Raw genomic sequence first — 22531 nt, forward strand, 5'->3', positions numbered from 1 at the left:
GGCAGCGTGTCGTCGTGCAAGCGTGTCTGCTCCGTGTTCGTTTCCTTTGTTCTCCGGCGCTCACGCGCGCGGATGGGTGGGCGTTGCTGCTTCCCGACTTCCAGGGAAAATGACTCGCGCCGTTCTCTCGGCTCTGTCGTTCCGTAGCTTCCTCTGCCAACTCTTGCGTCTATGCCTTTTTTTCGCCATTGGTATGAGAGAGAGGGGAGGGAGGAGGAGCGCGAGCCTGGCGTGCCTGCCGTCGCTATGCCGGTGGCCCCCTCCAGCACCGAATCCGTTGCCTATACGTATGCTATGGTGGTACATCGACGCTATAGTGCCTCTGGCGTGCGCACGCCGTTCCCCCTTGACTGGAAACGCCATTCCTTTCGTAATTCAGAAAAACGAGTGCATAGCAAGGAAACCGGGGAGCGTGGCCGCCGATTGAAGACGTAGAAATGGACTAGGAGGGCTGAGAGGGGGGGAGGGGAGGGGGCGGGCTCGGTGAATCGGGGAGGGCGGTAAGCAATTGAGTAGGTGGCTGCGTTTTACTTCGTCTCTCCAGTTCGAATACGTGGTGCCTTTTTTTTTTTCAAATCGGTGCATCGTTCATTCGTCGGAGTGGGTGTCCCCAATCGATTCGGTTTTATAGGTAGCACCAACAGACTTGAAGTCCCGCTGTAAGGCGCATTGAGGCTTTCGATGCAGCCAGCTCGCGTGCGAGTGTTAACCCAGCTCGCCGCCACGCGCACCTACGATGGACGTCGCGCGTGCGGGGCCGGTCGTTATATTCGAGAAATTTGCTCGCTCGACGAATTCGCTCGACAATACGACCGTCAAATGCGTTGCAAAGCCCGCCGGCTACACCGTCGCCCCGTGAAGTTGTACGCGGTTAAGTAGCTGCAGTGGCGCCGTGCGGGTAGCAATCGCCGCAGTAACCTGTTGCAGTGCATAGCCTGTTCTGGTCGTGGATGCGTTCGCTTTAAACCATGCCCGCCATTCGTCTCCCTTCGTTTTGCTTTCGCGGATTCGTTGTCTGCGCTCATGAACTCTTGCAACGGGTGAAGTGGCGTGATTCAGTTGGACTGTACTTAATTTCCCGTTCATTATTTCTTATCTAATTAGTTCAGGGTTTCGAAACTTTTTATTTGGTGCTCAGCTAATTAAAAATAACGAATAAGTACTTGCGCTTAAGTAAAAGTCGTAGTAACCACACTTTCATCGTCATAAGCGCAAAACATAATGACATTATTAACACGTTACAGCTGGTATGTCCTTACATACGTTTAAGAGGAGTTATTGTATTGAGACTGTATAAATGGTATCTGCCCTGTATCTCTTTGAAATCGCCTTTCCTTGTTGAATGTCAGCAATTATGATGACTAAGTGCACGTGCTACCGAAAAGATTGTGTGGGCGCTGAAAAATACTTCTAACGCACACCGCTGCAGCAGCCGTAGAAATCATGCTGTTTTCTTACAGTCACACGTTTAGCCAAGTAAACAAGCACACTCGCTTACGTTAACACTCACGTCTAATTTTAACAATGCAATTCTAACGTGCCTAAATCGCGCACTTTCACAAAATTAGAATGTGGTCTTTGCTAGTCGAGATAAAGTGCTTGGTCGAGCTTTCCGAAATGTACAAAAAACTTTGGCAAGTGAGTAATATATAAAACTACGAAGAGTCATGCATGCGGTGTTATCTGTTGCCGTCATCAATGCGTGTTGCACCAATATTCTCCGCGAAACTTCGCCGATTATTGACTTTATTTACATGATACATCACTTGCACCTACATACTTCTACAACGGCTCCTCCGCGTGTTATTTGATTTCCCGCGTGGTAGGTCATGTTAAAAACTGTTGTCGAAGCCCGACAGAATAAGACGTAATACATGATAAAGTATAAATGACAACTTTCAGCACATGACGTTGTAATAGGACAAAAGAAAATGGGAACACATCGTGAATCACGTTGACCAAACCGTCGATGTTGGTCGCCTGCGAGACATGTGGCCCACCGAGCGTGCACTCCGTGTTATGTACAGGGCCGTTCGATAGAAGTTTAGCTGTGACGACGCCCTTCCTTCGGGTCGACGACCCTTCCTGCGTGAGCTCAACCCTTTAGAAGAAACCCGAGGTTCGCACCCCCCTCTGCACCCCATTCCGTTTGGACACAGCCGCGGCTCTCCCACTATACGCTAACGCTGTCCAAGAGCTGCGAACCCCACTGCGACGTACGACTCCAGTCGTGTCCCGTCCCAGTCTTAGTCTTTTCTTTCGTGACTGCGTGTCGTAAAACGCACACACGTATCGACAGGGGGAGCTACGGGTGGTGAGACGTACGTGTGGGTGGCGTTATCAACCCACACACGCGAAAAAAGAAAAAAAACAAGGAAAAGATGAGAAAGTGTGATGGACGCGGGAAGTATGTTGCTAGTGGACAGAACAAATATCACAAGCACGCTGGGAAAAAAAGTGTGCGCATGTGTGTGTGGGGGGGGGGGGGGGGGAGGAAAGGCGGCACATAGTGTCTATATAGCGTGCAGAGAAAACGGACTGGTCCACGCGTTCCACAACAAAGCAGCGCGAGACGTCATCGGCAACACAAACTGCGGCGCGCAGACCGTGTTACACGTATCTGTGCCGACCTCCCAGTTTCATGTATACACTACGTACGCCCCAAATTCTGTTGTGTATACCTATACCGTGCACTCGGGTTGCACGGCACTCCAAAGAGAGTGCACTCTGGGTGTCTTCCAACCATTGTGCGGCTATAGTACGCAGTCCCTCGCTTAACGTTCTGTGCTTTGGTTTGCTTTGCTTTGTTTTGTCCTCGGTGCGCCATTCCATCTTTCTCTTTTTTCTACTCGTCTCATGGCCAGCCCTCTCGACGCTTCCTTCGTCTCAGGTCGCCGCCATTGCCAGATATTTCCCGTGTCAATATTTGATCCCGAAATAAGATTACGTCCTGTTTGCTAGCGCGCGTGCGTTAAACGACGCCGGCACGGCTGTCAGATAAGTAAAAAAATAGAGTATCATACTAAGATACTACTAATAATAAAAGAATAAGAACGAAAGACGAATCGGAACTCAGTAGTGTGCGAGCATCTGCACCGAGTGCCCGGTTTGAGACAAAAGGCGCGCCACCGTATGGAAGAATGCGAGACAACTAACATAATATGCGCGTGTTATGAAATAAAAATATCTAGGGTCTAAGTAATGAAAGACAGCGGGAGAGGGAGAGGAAGGGGGAAGCAAAGAACGGGACACGCGAAACATGTGAACTCGACGGCGTCAGTTGTCACGGGCACGGAACGCGGTCGGCACCCTTTCTCTGACGATGACCTCAAGTTCGCCATTCGCGAGGCACGCGGTATAATTAAACGGACGCCCGCAATCTCCTCGCAGTTCACTCCCAGAAATTAACGCCAGTCCCTGTCACGTCTCGTCTTTCTCTGCCTCGCTTTTCGTTTCGGTCCCTTTCCCCTTTAGTTTTACTTCGATGCGTTTGTTGTTTGCCGTAAGAATGACTCGAGCCCAGAGCCACCGTCTGGAAGCCCTAGTCATTCCTTTGTTTATGTTGGTTTTCTAGAATGTTTTGTTTTTTTTTTTTTTCGTCTTTTCTTTTCGCGCAATGAAGAAGGTCACACCTGCCAGGCTTCTCGCAAATGATAACACCCCGGTGCACTCGACTGATTCGCTGAAAAAAAAAGGATATAGAACCGTATCTAATGTGCCGTGGATGATTAATTCTGAATTAACACTCTCAACGAAGTCTGGCTTCGTACATATTACAACCTGCTGCATGATACGCCTCAGAAGCTCAAGCATTTTTATTATTACCCTTTTTTGCGCATGAAACTGTCTTCGGTTGAACGAGTGAGAACTGGTGAGAAAACGATACGTTTTTCTAATAATGAAGTAGTGCGCATCAAGTCTGTTTTGTATTGAAAAAATAAGGAAGAAATAAAACCTGTTCAGAGCAGAATTAAAATGAAACTCGAAGCAAAAATAAATTCATTTGAATCGTAAGCAATAACTCCATTGTTACATTTATTGGCCGAAGTCTTGGAAACCTTTGATTAGTTCAGTGCATTGGCAGCGGTTACGAGAATAGATTTAGCAGTACTGTTGTCTTCGGGTGTACTTGAAGACAGGGGGCGTTGTAAAAAGAAATATAATTGACTTATACTCTGAAACTATCATGCCAAACAGGCATACAGTTTCTCGCAAAAATACCAATTTTGTGAGAAACCTTATGCACACAGGCAAACAGCGCGGGAGTCTCTTCGTCAACCTGTTCATCTTCCTTCATTACCTACAACAAAAGTACGCACATCTCGTGCCGACCCTGTGCCAGCACTCGGCAATCCTGAAAAGCTTAACGTCCTCATTAAGACGCTCTTGGTTAAGTTACTCAACTGATTTACCATATATGTGTTCGGCAATCCTCCTATTCAACTGCTTACTAAGTGGCACATGATAGAAACAAGATGAACAAAAAAAGGTAGAGAAACAATGCTCAACGCTGACGCCCCAAACTCATTACGACACTGAAAAATTGGCCAGTTTGTAATTTTAAACTCAGAATAAAAGTCATATCTTCCGGCCTTCTTGACTGGCTTGACGATGCGGAGAGCCACAAGAAATAATGAAAAAAATAAGAACTAAAAACTTTAGTCATCATTAGAACTTAGAACGATGGAGTTTTTCAAACACACTGGCAGACAAACAATATCACGACACGTAGTCTCAGAGCATGGCTGGTTCTATCCGTTCTGAAAATGTTGTCTTCGTGGCGTCCTTGAAGACACGAGACGCAGTAAAAAAAAAAAAAAATCACAGCATATCCACGGAGTGAATGAATATGAGTGGGGCGAAGCGTCCATCAGTCCGTTCGTTCTTGCTTCCGTTCATCCGCGCGTCTGTCTGTGTGACCGTCCGTGCGTCCCCTTGTGGCGTATGGAATGTTTTTCAATATGAGTGGCTCTATAAATTAAATCTGTTACACTGCCATCTTACTACAATTTTCATACGTGAAATTCTGTCTCTGTTGATGCAAGCACGGCTAAAGAAGGCTGAAGGCAACAAAACCTTTGACTCATAAATAACATGCTCTTTTTTTAACTATCTAACAGCTTATAAGTGGTCTTTCTATGCCGTTTTCAGATTGGGTGTTTTTTTTATAGTTTTCGTTCATCGCGTGGTATACACACGCAGGGCGCTATGCCTGAAAGATATCCATCCACCCATCGTCGAGGGCACCTAACGAGCTTGTAATAGAAGTTGTTTGTAGGTTTATACAGAGATAGTTATAGTGACCCAGATTATCGCTCCTATAGAATGCAAGACAAATGAACGATTAAGTAGACTGAAGCAGACGTTTTCTTCTCACTGCGTTCTGTGTTTGCCGCTGATTTTTTATTCATTTTGACAATGTACCAACTAGCCCAGCTCAACGCCTTGGTGTCATTTATCTTCGACGTCTCGACGGGCTGGTGTGGTAACTTCTAGTTGGCCTCGGGACCACCCTATACTTCGTTTGTTTCTCCTTCCTCCGGGTCAACAAGATGGCGAGTTGGGCTAGTCGATAACTCTCGTGTTTGAAGATGTGTTCGAAACGCGCTAAAGATGCGGATAATGGAAGTGAACCGGACTGTGTTTGTATCTCACGACTGATTCTATAGTAGTCGGAAAAGCCATATATGAAGCAGATACGTGAAACTACACAGATGCGTAGTTTCGCCAATCTGCGTAGGGGGCGTTGTTGCGCGTCTGCGTTCACGCATCTGCATGCGTAGGGGGCGTTATGTATGTTGCGTCCAGCAAAGCAGGACGCAACATACATAGCGATTGTATCTAACAGCGCAAGAAAGGACAGGAAAGAAACACAAACAAGTGCTTGTTTGTCTTGTCCGAAAAATTCTATTGTTAAAATACATTAGGAATCAGGTTTACCACAACATTTTTACGTCACATATTGTTTATTAGTTATTGCTTTTACAGTTAGGAGCCTTTGATTCGCATTACCGTAGCTTATTATTTCAATAGCGAAGCTTGCTGGGTAAGTTAATCAATCATGATGCTAGGAACAGCGCGAGCTTGTAAAGAACTGGACGAAGAAGGAACACACGTCGTCTTATGTGTTCCCCGTGCTTCACGTTGTTCCTTGTTCTGTGGCGTCCATTCGACGCACGTCGCTTTCAAAGACCGCCGCTCAGCGTTTGTTTTGCGCAGGCGAGGCCTCGGCATCGGCATTGGTGGCGGCAGCTTCCGCGGCTTCCTGCTGCGGCGGCGGCGATCGGCCAAGGAAGGCGCGGCGGCCAGTCCCGGCGGTGCGCTGGCTTCCTCGCGCCACCCGCAGCAGCCGCCCGTAAGATGCGCCACCATGAGCAGCATCGGCAGCGTGGGCCGCAACGCAGGCCCGATGGCCAACGGCCTGCCCGGAGGCGTCAAGAAGGACAACTCCTCGCCGGCCGTGGCCTCGGCCAACGGCGGCACGGCCAACGGGCCCCTGCTCGAGACCACCACGGTCAAGAAGGGCCTCCTGTGGCAGCAGTGGGACAAGTTTTTCAGTCGCTGGAAGGAGCGCTACTTTGTGCTCACCAAGGACTACTTGGCGTGCTTTAAGAAGGAATCCAAGGTCGGAACCTCCGAGATGGGCGGATTCCTTTACAAGGTATGTAAGCCTATCTCCGAGCAATGCTGCGGAAGACGAGGTACGTGTAACTGACTACATACGTACGCCTCTCACTGGTTCAGGTGAACTTGGCAGACGTGGAGGGGCTGCAGTGGGCCGACAAAAAGCGGACGGGAGTTATCGCCCTTCGGGTGGGCACCGAGGGCCAGCTCCTGCTCTGGACCAACTGCGGCCTGGACGACTGGATGTTCGCCCTTAGAGACGCCATCGGTCGGAGCAAGGGGCGCAGAGAGGCCCTCCGCAAGGCGCATACGCTCGGTCCGCAGTTCTACGACTCGGGACTCACCAAGAGGTCAGTCGCCTTCACAATGAGAACGCATGCATGCGGGTTCTGCCCGTCGGGATGAAGGTTAGAACCAAAAAAAAAAAAAACGGGTAAACCTAGCGACAGGCATGCGCGATTTCCTGCGCTCTATGTTACAAATATATGATATATGGGTATGACGACACAACAGTGCACGTAAGGGATGAGAGAGGGAACCTAGCAGTGCATATGAGTGGTTTGCTATGACCTGATCTCTTCTAAGATTGGTGATGCAATGATAACTAATGGTATAGAAGAGTAATGAACTGTAAATTGAGTGCACAAGCCACGCGCACTGAATGAGATGTACATCATTAAGTGTTCAAAGCAAGAACTTCTCCTCTTTCTCGTCAGTTTGCTATTCGTTTGCCCTGAGTAATTTCTATCTCGCTCTCTCTCTATCAACTTTGACTTAGGAGTTTTGCGAGAATATGTACACGCGAAGTGTCAAATATCGAGTAGCTCAATATGAATTTATTTTCTCGGGGTGAGATGGGGCTTCAGCCCGTATACGTCGCACCATAAAGACTCGGATAGGTCTATCCCCATTGCGACATCATTTTCTATGCCTCGCAAAAGCTAGAAAAGTCCCGACAGCTCGCGTCTCGCGAAGCAATATGCTCGCTCCATGCCCCGATGCATGCGAAATAGATTGCCAGTCGAGCTGGCGCGCGTCACTCACCCGGCATTATAGGGTGCGTTAAGCTCTTTTCTTTTCACGAAACATTCAATCCCGCACTGTTAGAGCCATATATCCACGTCGCTAGCTACTGTCACAGTGGGGGCTTTGTGAGACTCGCAATTGTAGCGGACGTCTAATCCATCCTTACCCTGGGTCGCCGACACGGCCGGGTCAAGAAAACATGTTCGTCGCCGCAACGCTACCTTGCAATAACGTTGCAACATCGCGGTGGGGTATTCCATACAGGGTGGCTGCTGCGTATTGCGAGGAGGGACGAAAAAGCTCGTAGGTTGAAAAAGAAAGAAAGGGTAAGAAGAGAAGCACGACGTATGGGAGTTTGCCAACAAGGATTGCGCACTGTGTCGCCATCGCGCCTCTTCTCAATCCTTCTGCCAAAACCGCGAAGTTCCAAACTCGACAGTGTTGCGACATCGTGGCTTGGGAGACGGAGAACGAAACAAAAAAAAAAGGGGGGGGGGGAGAGAATGGCTTGCATGATAAGAAGGTTGTGCCAACATTGCTGCAAGAGCTTGCGACGCTTTTTTGCATCGCGTATTTTTTTTATTTTATCTCGAAATACAATCTGTGCTCCGAACCTTTTTGTTCGAAATTTTCAAGCAGAGCTTTTTTGAAAAATGCTGAAAAGATAACCGGATGGCACGACGTGTAATAGTATACATCGTTTTGTTGAAGTATAACCGAGCAAAAGGGACGGGATGAATCGGGCCAACAAGACTTATGGTGTTCTCGAACTCCAACCTAAGCGTTTTGCTTTTTTTTTCTACTTTGAATGCGTATGAAAGGCGACATCAATCACGTAGTTAGCTAACCGGATGGCCTTTGACGTTTTACTACGCAACGTACATTAACCATGCGGAATTCGCACGCCACGAGTAAAAAATATCTGACGAGAGTAAAAAAACCAGACGCGGCATATCAACGGGATGTCGACAGATAGCATGCCATTATCAGAGGTACGCGATGTATGCCGATGTTATTGTATGCAGGCCGCTGTCAGATGTGGCGACATCTAAATTTCCGCGTGTCGTTTCCCGGTAGCGATTACAAATGAGAAGAAATAATTCGAAGTATAGGAGTCGACACAATTACAGATAAGTCATTTATCATATAACAGGGACACAATATCTCCAAAACTGACGCTGCCCTTGCCTCGCAACGTCTCGCTCGATCAGACAGCGAACAGCATTTGCATTTCTGGCTGTGTGCAGTGAAGTGCACGGCAGAGCGTGTTCAGCGTCAGCTGTTTTAATTAAACACGTGTCTCAGCGCAACTGTTCGCAGCGTGAAATGTAACACTTATGCATCTGAGCGCTAGCTATCGTTCAAAAGGGAGCTATACGGCCATTAAGAAAAGAATCAACTGGTTGTATTCCGAAAAGGCGGCTTTACTGGCTGTTGGCTCATACTCTCGCTTGTCTCGCAACTTCGCATACGACAGCTGAAAGGGTTCTTGGCTCATGAGAAACTTGTGGATAGGGCATCGCTTAATGGGCTTGTGTGCATGTATTCTTCTTTTTTTTCGTTTGTTTGTTTCCTGTCTGAGTGTGTGTCTGTGTGTGTTGCGTCACTCCAGCAAACGTAAACGTGCAGCCATCTCGCGAGAACAATAGCTTTCCAGAGTAGTTAATCACTGTTCGCGTGGCGGTGCGTCGTCTAACGACATGCGCAACGGTGCACTTGGACCAATGTGCGCTCGTGAAACAGCGCCTGTTTTGAGCTTTCAGACGTCACATGGGAACGTTTGGCTGCTGAGACAGGACACATCAGCGTTTTTTTTTTCTTGCTTCTGGGCTTTGGCCCCATCTGCGCAAGCCGCTACTCTCGGTAGAATACCAACTATCCCACCAAGCCATCCTCGTGAATGTTCCGATGATGATGTGCACGCTCAAGTTTTGATTCTATATATATGCTGGAGACGTCTGATTGGGGGTTTCGGTAATAAAAAATACTACTAATTATTGCGTGCTGGCAATTAACGCTTTGAATGCACTTACACTCCGCAAGTCGAACGTACAGCTTTCAACATCTATATATACGTCATAAGGCAACAACGTATATCTTTCAACATCTCACGTCATAAGGGAATAAACATCTACAACACTCACCCTGGTGCTGTATATCATCATCATCATCATCATCATCATCATCATCATCATCATCATCAGCCTGACTACGTCCACTGCAGGACAAAGGCCTCTCCCATGTTCCGCCAGTTAACCCGGTCCTGTGCTTGCTGCTGCCAATTTATACCGGCAAACTTCTTAATCTCATCTGCCCACCTAATCTTCTGTCTCCCCCTAAACCGCTTGCCTTCTCTGGGAATCCAGTTAGTTACCCTTAATGACCAGCGGTTATCCTGTCTACGCGCTACATGCCCGGCCCATGTCCATTTCCTCTTCTTGATTTCAACTATGATATCCTTAACCCCCATCTGTTCCCTAATCCACTCTGCTCTCTGCTTGTCTCTTAAGGTTACACCTACCATTTTTCTTTCCATTGCTCGCTGCGTCGTCCTCAATTTAAGCTGAACCCTCTTTGTAAGTCTCCAGGTTTCTGCTCCGTAGCTAAGTACCGGCAAGATACAGCTGTTATATACCCTCCTCTTGAGGGATAGTGGCAATCTAACTGTCATAATTTGAGAGTGCTTGCCAAATGTGCTCCCACCCATTCTTATTCTTCTAGTTACTTCAATCTCGTGGTTCGGCTCCGCGGTTATTACCTGACCTAAGTAGACATAGTCTTTGACAACTTGAAGTGGACTATTGCCTATCTCGAAGCGCTGCTCTTTTCCGAGGTTGTTGTACATTACTTTCGTTTTCTGCAGATTAATTTGCAGAAAAGTACTGTATATACTACAACGTATACCTCACCTTCCATCCTAGACTTTTACAACGCTACCGTGAGAGCTTTTTATTTGATGTTGCGACCCACCCAAGTCAACATCGTTACGTCGCCTTCGTTCCTTTGTACGCTATCGCGTGCGTGTTCACGCAGGTTCGTGCTTGCGCCTCGCTCCGCTTTTCTCGCCCCAACGGCACGTCATAACAGCCGCCTCCACATCCAACGGCTCGACGACCTCGTTCATCCACCGCTCATTCGGCGGGCCTTGCACAGTATGCGGTGCTACGATGCCGCACGCGATGTGCCGGCTTTAGCAAGATGAACCTCTGTGCAAGCACGGAAGATCGAAGCTGCATGCGCTGCCGTCGTGTCAGAATGGATGACGCACGTTCACGATGATTTTTTGACTAACCGACCGACCCATAATTAAGGCAGTGCATGGCTCGCCTCTGGTTTCCTTATGTGCTTCCAAACGCGTGAATGCGAGGCCTCAGTGGAAACCCTGCAGCTGCAGCTTTAACATTCCACGAACGGTGTCTACTTGAGTACGCAGTGAGAGTAGATGAAAGAGATAAAGAAGATAATGGAGGCTTGTAAATGCCTAATATATGGATGTTTTCGTGTGTGTTTTTTTTCAGGTTAAACAAAGGGACCTAGCGATAATAGTAAGCAGATTCAACAATAGCATAACCTCGATCGCATAGACACGACAGTACGCGTAATCAATAAGTTTGTAAGCGGTTATTGGTACGCGCTGCTATCGAGAACGTGGTGCCTGCTTTCGTTGACAATCGTCAATTAACTTCAGCTCACTCTTTATGCAGCCGAGTGTCTTAATATCTTTATATCCTGCAAGTTTCATCCGCTTGACAACTGCGAACAAAACTGTTACCTCTGCTGACGCGACACTCGCACCCATAACTAAAAATTACGCAGGCGATAACAGCGTTAGAAGGTATTGGAGAGATAGTTGGTTGCACACGTAATCTGTGAGACAGAAATGAGGTGAATCGGAGCAGAACCACGCGCAACAAAAGCGCTGGACTTCAAGCGCTGTAGTTTGTCCATCTTTGTCTGTCAAATGTGCGTTCCTGTTTTAAAGCAGATGGCAGCTCGGTCCATGGAGAACCTTGGTGGCTGGTTAAGCGTCATGCAGCTTCCCCTCGTTTCGTCACTTGTCTGTTTGCCATGATATCGTAACCCGATCTCGCTCCAATGGTACCGCTCACAGTGTTTGAACATTGTATAAACATTGCTTAGACCTGTCTTGTATATACAGGTCTATGAATGGCATGCAGACCTGTCTAAACGTTGTGTAGGCACTGTGTAGTCCTTAATTAAGTAGACGTTGTACAGGTCTGTGGACCATGTAGTAGACAGAGCCAGCTATTAGCGAAATGTCTTGCGCTAGAATAGTTCGAAAGAAAAAAAAACTGAGACAGTCAGTCCTGGTGCTAGACATCTGATTTTAGCGAAGCGAGGTGGTTAGACAACGGCGAATTGTAGACGCGAAAAAAAATTTTCGTGTATGTGGTCTTAGAATTTCTTACCGTCGCGCAAAGCGTCTATAGCACGTGCTGTTCATCTCGACCTCATTCGCTGGCCATCCATGCTGCCCGCACTCGGCTGTGATTACGAGAGAGCCGACGACAAAGTCATGGCGACCGAAGGATGGCGATAAGTATACGTGACGATAAGGACAGGCTAAGAGTCATCGCGGCTGATCTTCAATTATTTCGGCCACTTACCTCAGTCCCGGTCAAAACGTGGTCGTCCCCGGCGTAGGTTCAGTTTTTTGTAGTGCATCGCCAGAAACCCAATTGACGTGTTCCTAACATAAACATGCAATCGATGACTTCACGTTCTCGCCACCATTGTCCCGTAGCCGCAAGTTTGTCGCCTCTCTCTCTCCCTCTCTGTACTATCTCGCCCTATTACCGTCGGGACCGTCCCGCCCTTCGTGATAACGGTCTCAAACTTTTTTTCCAGTTCATCAAGATCTAATCGCTTTATACGCACGTGATGATCGTCAATATCAAGACCTCATCCGTCAGCATAGTCACTATACAGCGCTTATCAGGCAAGAATGGGGGGCTCCGGCGTGGTATTACGTGTTGCTCTTTGATATGAGCACGCGTGGAAGCACGCAATGCTGAATTTAGGCGTGTACCAACTATATATTCTGGTCATCGCGTGATGCCGCACCAGAAAAGCCGGGCTCGGCGAAAATTTTCTATAAAGGGCATGGGAAGGTCCTTGCCGTGCGCTCGCTGACGTCGGGGCGGGGATGAGTTCTCGTGCGCAGCTGGCAGTTCTCCCGCACCGAGAGCGCACACGGCATGTGCGACGCGTTGCGTGAAGAACGGGGTGTGAACGTCCTCCCGGCGACCTCGCCGCAGATTTAAATAAAGATCACCGCGGACACACGTGTGCAGGGCCCATTTAGCGTCGTCCGGAAGAGAACATCGCGGTATGCGGCTGAGGAACGTATCCCACTTGCTATATATAGTCGTTCCATGCTGAAGTGTGTACACTCGGGCCTGACTGAATCGGGTCAAAGTTTTGCCAGGAGTTTGCGTGACGCTCGCGGTAGGGCGGAGCCGTTACAAGCCTGACGACGATGCGGTCAGCGATTCCTTTCGTTTTCTTACCGTTATCTCTCTCTAACTTTCGTGTCTTCCTTTATCATTTCTCCGGTGAAGCGTAGCAAACCGCCGAATCTTCTCATTAGCATCCTTGCCTTTCTTCATCACATTTATCTATCTCTTTCTCGTTTCCCGCTCAACAAATGCAGCCGTGATCAAATGGAACCTTACTGAAGCTGAAGTTTTTGCTTCAATAGGCGCTTTATTGAAATAAAACGGCTACCACTCCTAATACTCCGATCCGAACTATATGCACTGAAGAGCGCCATGTGTTCAAAATTAACATGTAACCAACCATGAGGCATGCTCATTGAATCCGCGTTACAATGTGTTGTCGAATCCAAATAAACTAATCTCTTAGTCAAACAACTGGTCGGTCTTTCAATCAGTCGGTGACTCAATCCACAGAGCACTCGTACCACCCCTCTTTTTCGCCCGTGTCCCAGTTTACGCTGTTTCTATTCATACTGTGGACGTTTTTCAGGCCCATATTCATTTTCTATACATGTTCCACACCATTAGTGTGTTCTTCGTCATCGGTGGTGGGTACCATTTTGTTTTAAAGCTTCCCGGCTCATAGTCAATCAATCCTCCAGCTTGGGTGTGTCGCGCGTTTTCAAGGGTATATATGTACTCTACTCTGTATTCTACACTAAGTCTTGAGCGTGATCTGCGCCTTGGGTGTGCTCGCTTCGCCGTGTCCTCGGGGCCTAATATAGGTCACATGAATTGTTGCGTCAGAAGTGGTAAAGGTGGTGGGTATGCATCTAAATGCACCAACATGCCCAGCTGCACGTACCGCTAACACCAATCAATGGATCACTTAACTAACCAATCAGATTTCTCCCGTAGCCAGGATTTTTTTTTTCGGGAGGGGGGGGGCACTTGTTGAAAGCGTTTAAAGACTCCTATATTTATTATTTGTGCTGGACAACACACCCCTCCCCCCATATGAATTTCAGGGGGGTGATTATAGGGCTCCCCCTCCCCTGGCTATGGGCCTGCCCCGGTTAATTGTGTGTCGCGAGTACTCGAGCTCATATCCACACCCCTGGGCACTCGCAGGCAAGCGTTGCTGCTCCAGCACACGCTGACCTCGTCGGAGGCGCAGTCCCCGTCTTCGTCGGTCCGCACGTCCACCTCGTGCGAGCTGCGCTCCCTGGGCGAGCGCACCCCTACGCCCAGCCTCACGCGCCGGGCGCAGAGGATGTCGGTGGCCACCGAGGCCAGCGACAGCGGCGGCAGCGTGGCGCCCGGCTCCGCCAGCGTGGACTACGACACGCGCTCGGTGCCCTGGTCGGCCCCGCTCGGACCACGGCCCACGGGCTCCTACAGCTCGCTCATCTCGCTCGGACAGCGCTCTCTCGGAGCTCACCGGCCCTCGCCACGGTCCCTGCAGGTAACATGGCCCGAGGTGCCTCGGACGCGTGCTGAGTCTTATCCTTCTGGTAAAGCCAACCGAACGCTGCCTGAAGCAAAGCTTACGTGATACTCTGGTCAGGGAATTGTAGCCACACAATATAATGCTGAATTGGTCAGCAGCGCCCTAACAGGGAAAGCCACATCATATTAAACCTTACAAAGGTTCCGTTCCTTGTTGGAGAAATTCTTTTTAAACGTCCCTTCCTTTCGCGTTACTACATAATGACTCGTGTTCAAACGACCTTTGAAAGTGCGTTTTCAGGGCGCAATGTCCACAGATCGTGACTGCAAAAAGCGTTTGAAAAGAATTATGACAATGAACATGATAGGCTGCACCACTTTTTGTAGAATTCGAATTAGAAGCAACTTGTCAATGATAGACATAATTTTCGAGATATATCTGAAGCATTCTCTCAAGAGGACATGCGTAGGTGTCGTGCCTATAGTCAAAACTACGTATGCACTTTAATTAATTCTCTCTCCTATTCTCTCAGGTGTCTCCGGCCCTGGCGCAGCGCTCCCTATACGCGCAGCACGTGCTCAACTCGCCCGAAGTGGCCAACGGCCGCAACGGTGGAGTCCGGTGCGGCGGCGGCGTGAGTGGGGCCACGGCCTCCGCGACGCTCGAGTTCGCCTACATCCGTCCCGACTCGCCGGTCACCCTGACGGGGCCCCGGCGCAGCACGCTCGACAGCGGCCACTGCCAGCGATCCCAGTCGTCCTGCTTCGGCGGCGCCAGCCCGTTCCTGCAGCTGGGTGAGCCGCAGCAGAACCACAAGCTCCTCCAGCAGCAGCAGCAGCGGCACCACCGGAACCACAAGCACCACCAGAACCACTACCCCGCCGCTCCCCCGTTCGCCCTGCACGACCTGCGGGCAGCCCTGCCGGGCGAAGACGACGAGCCGCGGCCGTCGTCCATCTACGGCCAACCCTCGCTGACGGTGGTGGGCGACCGCGCCGCCTACTCGGTGCAGCCTCCCGACGTGGTGCCCAACAACCACGCGCCCCGGCCGTCGGCCTCGAAGCTCATGAAGCGTGCCGTCAGGGCGTACACGCACTCCAAGTCGGACTCGTCTTTCGTGCTCAAGCAGAGCCCGTCGCAGCTGCAGGGACACTTGGCCGTGACCTGATGCGCCCCCCTCGAACCATCGTCGTCGACGTGCTCCATCTTCCACGCTCCTGGTCTGCCGCCTCCTGTCGGCGACCGCCCGCATCTCAAAGTTGCCAAAGGGCGACGTTTAAGTGGGCTCTGTGTCGGGGTTCGCGGAGTGGAGTAGTGCCCTGGTGGCGACGCTGCGCTGTTGGTGACGGACGGCGCAAACTGCGCGGCGAGCTATGGATGACCCTCTGCGGCACGTCTCTTCGAGACGTCCCTCTACGTCTGTTCTGCCTGGCTTTGTCTTTCTGTTGGTTCCTCTCCGCACAAGCCGGATCCGCCGTGACGTACTTTTTCTGCCTCGACATGTTGCGCCGGTTATTACTATTGTTTGTCATCGGTGTCCCGTGCACCTGGAGGAACTGTCTTTCTAAAGAAAAAAGAAACTTTTGTGTGGTGATTATGGTGATTATAATGAGTGCGCTGTGTTCTGTATTTGACATGTCGTTCACCAAGTTTTAAGTGACTGCTTTCGTGATCATCGCCGCTGGATGACCAAACGAGAGCAACGAGAAAGTGTACAAGCATATTAACTTACCTAAACACCGACTTGAACACCGCTGTGCGGTGCAGTCACGGAATGACTTGACTATATTGGTCGTCTTTCTTAATCAGCCCTTTATTTTCTCTTTTTCTACACCAGCGAAGTGAAATTCGGCAGTTGACCTTCCGCGAGTATAGTCTTTGTGATAAGAATCTCGAATATCAATATGTCCCACACAAGGTATGAACTTTGCTATGTACACTTTTCAATGTTACGTTGAGCGAGAGAGCGGGCTAAGACGCTGGATGACGCGCCGTTAGAAACTCAACCCCCCCCCCCCCCCCCTTGTGCAGCAACAAACGAATCAGTTGTGGAACACGAAACAGCCTGAACGGAGGCGGTCTGACGAGAGGATGAAGCTTGATTACGCCGTTTTCTGTGAGTGAGCCGTTTACCTATAAGCCCTGAACCTTAACCTATCCGAGGCTAACTTCTTTCCTGCTTACGCGTTGTTGTGGTGTAAGCACGATTATCCGTTGAGTTAACGACGGATTCGGTCAAAGGACGCTGTGAAATAACTTGGAGTGGTGACACCGGTCATTTTCATCTTGTCGATCCTGGCCAGTCAGTCGGCAAGCCGTTGCCGTATAGTATGTCCCGTACCACTCCATTTCGATTGCATCGTACACACTGTGCGCATATCTCCGAGTCCCGTTCGATTGTTGCCCTATAGACGGATCTTATAGAGCGATGAGACTATAAACACGTAGCTGCTTCTTTAAGACTTTTTTTTTTTCCTCGGCGGTCGCGAGTGTACGCGAGCGAAATGAACCACGAGGATAGAAAACTAAACGCGTGTACACCGAAGAAAAAAAGAAAGAAAAGCGTGGCTTTTTGGCGTCTGCATGGCCCCTGCGTATATTGCGGGGAGTGCACGACGTCGGTCGCGGTGTCGATTCCAAGCGGCGCGCGCCCACTGTTGATAGAACCCCAGTCCAAAGAAGGCTTAATGAAATGAATCTCGAAGTGGCCTGCACCGTCGTGCCCCCTAGTTCGTTTTTTTACCACTTCTTTAACCAATCCCGCATTCGCTACGTCTCCGAGACTTTTTTTTTCCCCTCAGTCGTATACACACAAACTGTACTATCACCGTACCCTGTATAGCATAGATCCCGCTGTAATTCACCCTGCCCGTTTTTGAAAACCTTTCTCGTAGAAGTCAACCAACCCGTGCGAGTCCACTGTGATATATATTTTATATCGTACGCGTGTAAGGCGTTTCGTGCATGTAAATCGTCTGTGAAACGCTGGTTGTAAAATAGAGCGCCGTGAGCGCATTCGCTTTTCGTTTCTCTCGCTCTGTCTGACCCTCTGACGACACAAAAGGAAACTAAAAGGACTACCACCCAGTTAGGTTAGGACGGTGACCGCCATCAGACAGTAGTACACACGTGATCACACACACAGGCGCCGCTTAGCAGATATACTTGACTATAATTGTGGGAGGGATGAAGCTCGATTTGACTGCCACAGTTCGCTGGATCTTGTTGAGATACCTGTGGGTGTATCATCTCTCTCTTTCTATCTTTATCTCTTGTACTGTGTACTATGGAACAGGCGTGAATGTACAAAGTGTAGTAGTGCGCACCTCGTGCACCGTTTAGTCACGGCGCCGTTCACCTAGTAAGGCACAGGAGCACTGCAGTTGCGTGCAGTGCACGCCCTGCATGCGGGCCTCGTGATAGAACCTCCGTTCCGCTCCGGCCAGGTGCATTCAAACCTGTGAGATCTGCGCGCACTCCGTCTCTTCAGCTGTGCAGATAATTGGCTTGCACGGACCTCACTGAAGCCGCCTTGTCGGAATGCCGACAATGGTCTGTGATTTCGCGTTAATGCGATCAGTAAAACGCATTCTTTTGTTGTTCATGCACACAGGTCGAAAACGTTCCATGGAGCGACGTTGCTATCACATTGAAACAGGTTAATTGTCACGTGATTAACACTTCATTGATGTCATCAATGCAACCGTGTCGGAACACCAGTACGCTAGGAGCCTGCGTCGATGACGTCAAGTGCGAGCCATTAGTACAAACAAAGCTGCCACACACCGAGCTCGTGAAACATTATTTAGGTCCCTGAACTCCTGAGTGTCAAGCCTGGTGAATATCAAGTCAATTGCACGAGCTCGGGAACTTGTCAACCCCCGTGCAACAAAGTACAGGTCCCCAGGTCCCTCTGTGTAAAGAGCTCATTTGCGAGATGACAAAGTTAGCGAAATTTGGCTATTTAGAACTTTATAGAACTCTGCAACGACAAAGTCGTCATGCTGACTGCATTACGTTCTTCTTCCGAGTTGGCTTAATGCCCTCGTCCTGCGAAGCTGCTGAGATGGAGCGCGCAAAACTACACAGTGTTGTTCTTTACAGCGCATCCTTCCAAGAGGTTTGCATTGATTATCCTCTCTGTAGTTTCTACGGACAGTTTTTTATTTTAAAAAAAGGAGATGTCCGTAGTTACGTCAGTGCAGACTGTTGTTGCGAGGTGCGATCGGTTGGCGAAAGGCGGTTGCTGCGCGCGGACAGCACACGGTATACTGCGGCCCGTTTCTCACTGCCAAGACCTGAAAGGTGCACCTTGATGAAGGTGTCGGCGCATATACTGTGACTTTTTTTTCAAAGCTCGACTGCCAGACAATTTCGATTACAAGCTTTGGTTTTCTATCTCCGGGATTCTCGAAAGGTTCGAGGGACCCCTCGAATGAAGTATCCCTTAGCCAAAGTTAATCAACCCCTGCTGGTATTTCACGTACGCGAAACCACGGAGTTATATCAGCTCTTTTTCGAAAGGCTTCCTCTTCTTCTTCAGGGCTATCATAGGCAACATCTTGATGTAAGCGAGCGTGTGATAGGTTGTGAGTCGTCGTCGCTGCATAGGCGCGGAGTATGTTCCGCGAACGTGTGTGTGCGTGTGCGACGTGGCCTGCCCTTGTATAACGTTATCGTCTTGGCGAGTCCCCTCTTCGTAAGTGTCAATAACTTGGGACGTGTGTTGAAAGTTGGCATGATTTAACCGTGCTTGTGCAAATGTGTGCTTCTTCGGAATTTCCAAGGAGAGAAGAAAAAAGAAAAATAGGGGGCTGGGCGGAGGAGGGAAAGTTAGATACGGATTCCTCGTTGGCTTCATACTCACTTCGTCTCCTTCCACAACCGTTTCACCATACGCAATGTTCGGAATGGCGATGCCACATTCCCGCGTGTCGTCGTTCTTCGCAACGCCACTTTAGCTCTACTTAGGTTAACCAATTTGAACGGTGCGAGCGAAGGAAAAGGAATATGGGTGAGTTCGATCACATGCATTCACTGGCGTATTGCTTCTGTCGCGTAACGCATGAGCAGCTTGTGTGAGCACGATTCTCTTTCTTGGTAAGGGGAGGTTGCCAGCGCCTGACTGTTCAAGCCGTCTAAACAGCGCACAAAGAAAGACGTTGCGATCGATGGGCAATAACTACCGATTTAAGCCAAATGTACTTCATTTGACCTTTCTTTTGTCCAATACGCCACGTTAACAAAGTAATTGCTCAATTTCATTCAGCATCAGTCCTTCGTGAAACGGTGTTGCCTGCACCTTCTTTGATAAGCATCTCTTTCTACGCTGAGTAAGCTCTGATGACCACTGCGGCGTGCACTTGGTATACGTTATAAAACGTTACCAATTGCGTTATAAAACGTGTCATTCCCCAATGGAGACACCTGCAATCAAATGGACTGATTTTTTTTCTTCATTAGAACTGTTTAATTAGCGGATACCACTGGCCTCTCGCTCAAAGCTACCTAATCGTATATTCATCAGCATCTACACATTCAGTTGTATAAACAGCGATGACATCCGATGGGGGTCAGTTCTTACAAATTTTACACCAAGCACGTCCAGTAAAGTGTGATACTTTTTGTTTGAAGCAATTGCGCAAAGCGACCAGTTGTAAGTCCCCGCTTTCGATAAGCCCAGACGCGTTCACTGGTGGCTACTATGATACGGCCCTCGTCTACATTGTTTCTGGGATCTGATGAAAAGCTTCGAAGCCTTCGCTAGACTGCTTGAAAACAGTCTCTCTCAAAATTTCAATTTTCTCTCTTTTTTCTTCTTTTTGCCTTGAACGTTCAAGCTAAGAAGGACAAGTTTTAATATGAGGGTATGTATATACTCACACAAGAGCACGTGCTATTCCCAGAAATATAACGTGGCAATACATTGCGCTTTTCCATATGAGCGCTTACATCGAATCGAGTGAGTCCTCCGTCACAGATAGCTACATATTCTTCCTTGCTGCGTGGATGTTTATGGCACGAAATTATGTCATACCACGCTGCTAGCGAAGAAAGATAAATAGGAGAGGGAAAAAGCAATCATCGCAAGCTAGGCGTGTTCTACGAATGTGGTTTTAAAGGAAAAGACACGTAAACGTATTTGATAAGCAGGTTGTTCAAAAGGCGCTTGCTTCACGTATATACGGTCTTCGTTCGCGAGTACACGTACGTATTTGGCGATGCTAGAGTGCCGTGAATAGAAACGCAATATACAAAGTACAATATGAGTCGACATATTTTGAGATGACGCAGATAAACGGCACGCAAGCCTTATCAAAGAAATAAAAAAAAATAATGATACACGATCATTTAGTTTTAACCCAGCAGCGTCACACCCGTCACGATTCTGCAAATGCGCCAAAAACGTGTGCTTGCGTAAGAAACGTGTTCAATAGCTCTCTAATTTCTAATAAATGTATCGACCGACATTTCGTTGACGCCTTCGTCGACATGAAACGTGTGTCAGTGGTCGGTTTTTTTTTTGTGTGTGGATTTTTCTAACTTGCGCTTTGCGGACGCGTTTTCTTGTATTCACTCGGTTATTTTTCTAGCTCTCTTTTGTACTATCTTTGCAGGAGGAGAAAAAAATAACAAAACACCGCGGAGGTCTGTAGTTCTAGTCATTCAACAGTGTGTGCTTGAGTGCGTGCGCGTGTGTGTTCGTGTATTTTTTTTTAATTTTCTCCTCCAGTTCCTAAGCAACCTCCGGGGATGTGCATCCATCTGGTAACATAGTTTAACCGATCAAAATATATATAAGAAGGGAGAGACTTGGACACGCGATCCGGGGAGATGAACTCTTTGTCTGTGAAACTATTTATAACCCGTGTCGAACGAATCCCCTTCCCACTGCTTTCTGTTTTGTCTCTCACTTTGTGTATAGATTTTTTTTTTGTAAAGAGTTTGACGCGCAGGTGCTACCCTTATCCACATTACCGCATTGGCGATGCGCGTCTGTTGACGTCAGTGTCTGGTGGCGACATCTCGAGTTCAACTACACAGTATGATAGGAACCGCAGAAACACAATTGCTTTCGCTTTGTTCAACTAGGCCTAGTTAAGCCGAGTTAGCACTACAAAATGTCGCGCTCTAAAAAAAAATTAGCCACGCGTTTTGCTGCTGTAGCATGTGGAGAGGTGCGTTGGAGAGATGCAAGGCAGCTTTGCGTCGTTGACATAGCAAACGAAGCAATCAAAATGGTGCACTGTCGATAGTTGTTGTGCTGCGCTGTTTTGTTTGGGAACATTATCACTAATGTACGAATGTCGATTTTTTAGTTTATCTCCGAACATGACAAACAGTACAGGCAGCGGAGTATTCACGACACCGAGTATTCACGTAAGGCCTATCCAGTAAGTCATCCACCTTCCCGAAGTGAAACGGCTAATCAATTTTTATCGCGTAATACGCACCCTTCGTTGAGCGTTTAGAGATCAACAGATCAAGGTGCAGGTAAAATTTTCGCTGTGCTGGCTGTGCAACAAGATAGCAGCCTCGAATACGTAAGGCTGCGTGGGGGCGCTACCTGTTACCACGAGATGTCGCTACTTGGGCTCTGGATCTCTGCGTGGCGGTAATGCAGGGTGACAGTGGCACACGCGCGTTACGCCGAAACAGTGTAATGACGTCGTCTGACCATTTTTATATCACTGATTTTGACTCCGATGTTTTTTTTTTGTTTCTTTTTTTTCATCGTCTGTTTCCCTCTCTTGCGTGGTGAGCGGAGCACACAATGCCTCTCCACAAGTTTGAGTCTTCTCACATTTTCTATGGCATGACTGAGTGTCATTTCTATTGTTCTTTCTTTCTTCAAACTGAACTGTGCATGAACACACAGGATTATGCCTAGCTGTCGGTCTTCTTCTTTTGTTTCTATTTTTCCTTTCGAATATATTTACAAGGCCTCGAATAAAAGCTTGTATACTGTGCA

General features: G+C 48.5%; 1 protein-coding gene across 2 annotated transcripts in view; it reads left to right on the plus strand.

Moving 5' to 3' along the window:
• LOC119170309 (uncharacterized) overlaps nt 1–22531 on the plus strand; it is a 303502-nt gene extending 280971 nt beyond the window's left edge. For both annotated transcript variants that reach the window (XM_037421441.2, XM_075877054.1), the window contains 4 exons: nt 6220–6661; nt 6745–6974; nt 14241–14574; nt 15092–22531. In XM_037421441.2, coding sequence (XP_037277338.2) covers nt 6371–6661; nt 6745–6974; nt 14241–14574; nt 15092–15727 — 1491 coding nt within the window. In that variant the 5' untranslated portion in view covers nt 6220–6370 and the 3' untranslated portion in view covers nt 15728–22531. The remainder of the gene's footprint in view (nt 1–6219; nt 6662–6744; nt 6975–14240; nt 14575–15091) is intronic.

This window comes from Rhipicephalus microplus, chromosome 2, assembly GCF_043290135.1.
Source record: "Rhipicephalus microplus isolate Deutch F79 chromosome 2, USDA_Rmic, whole genome shotgun sequence".
In the NCBI taxonomy this organism is placed as follows: Eukaryota; Metazoa; Arthropoda; class Arachnida; order Ixodida; family Ixodidae; genus Rhipicephalus; species Rhipicephalus microplus.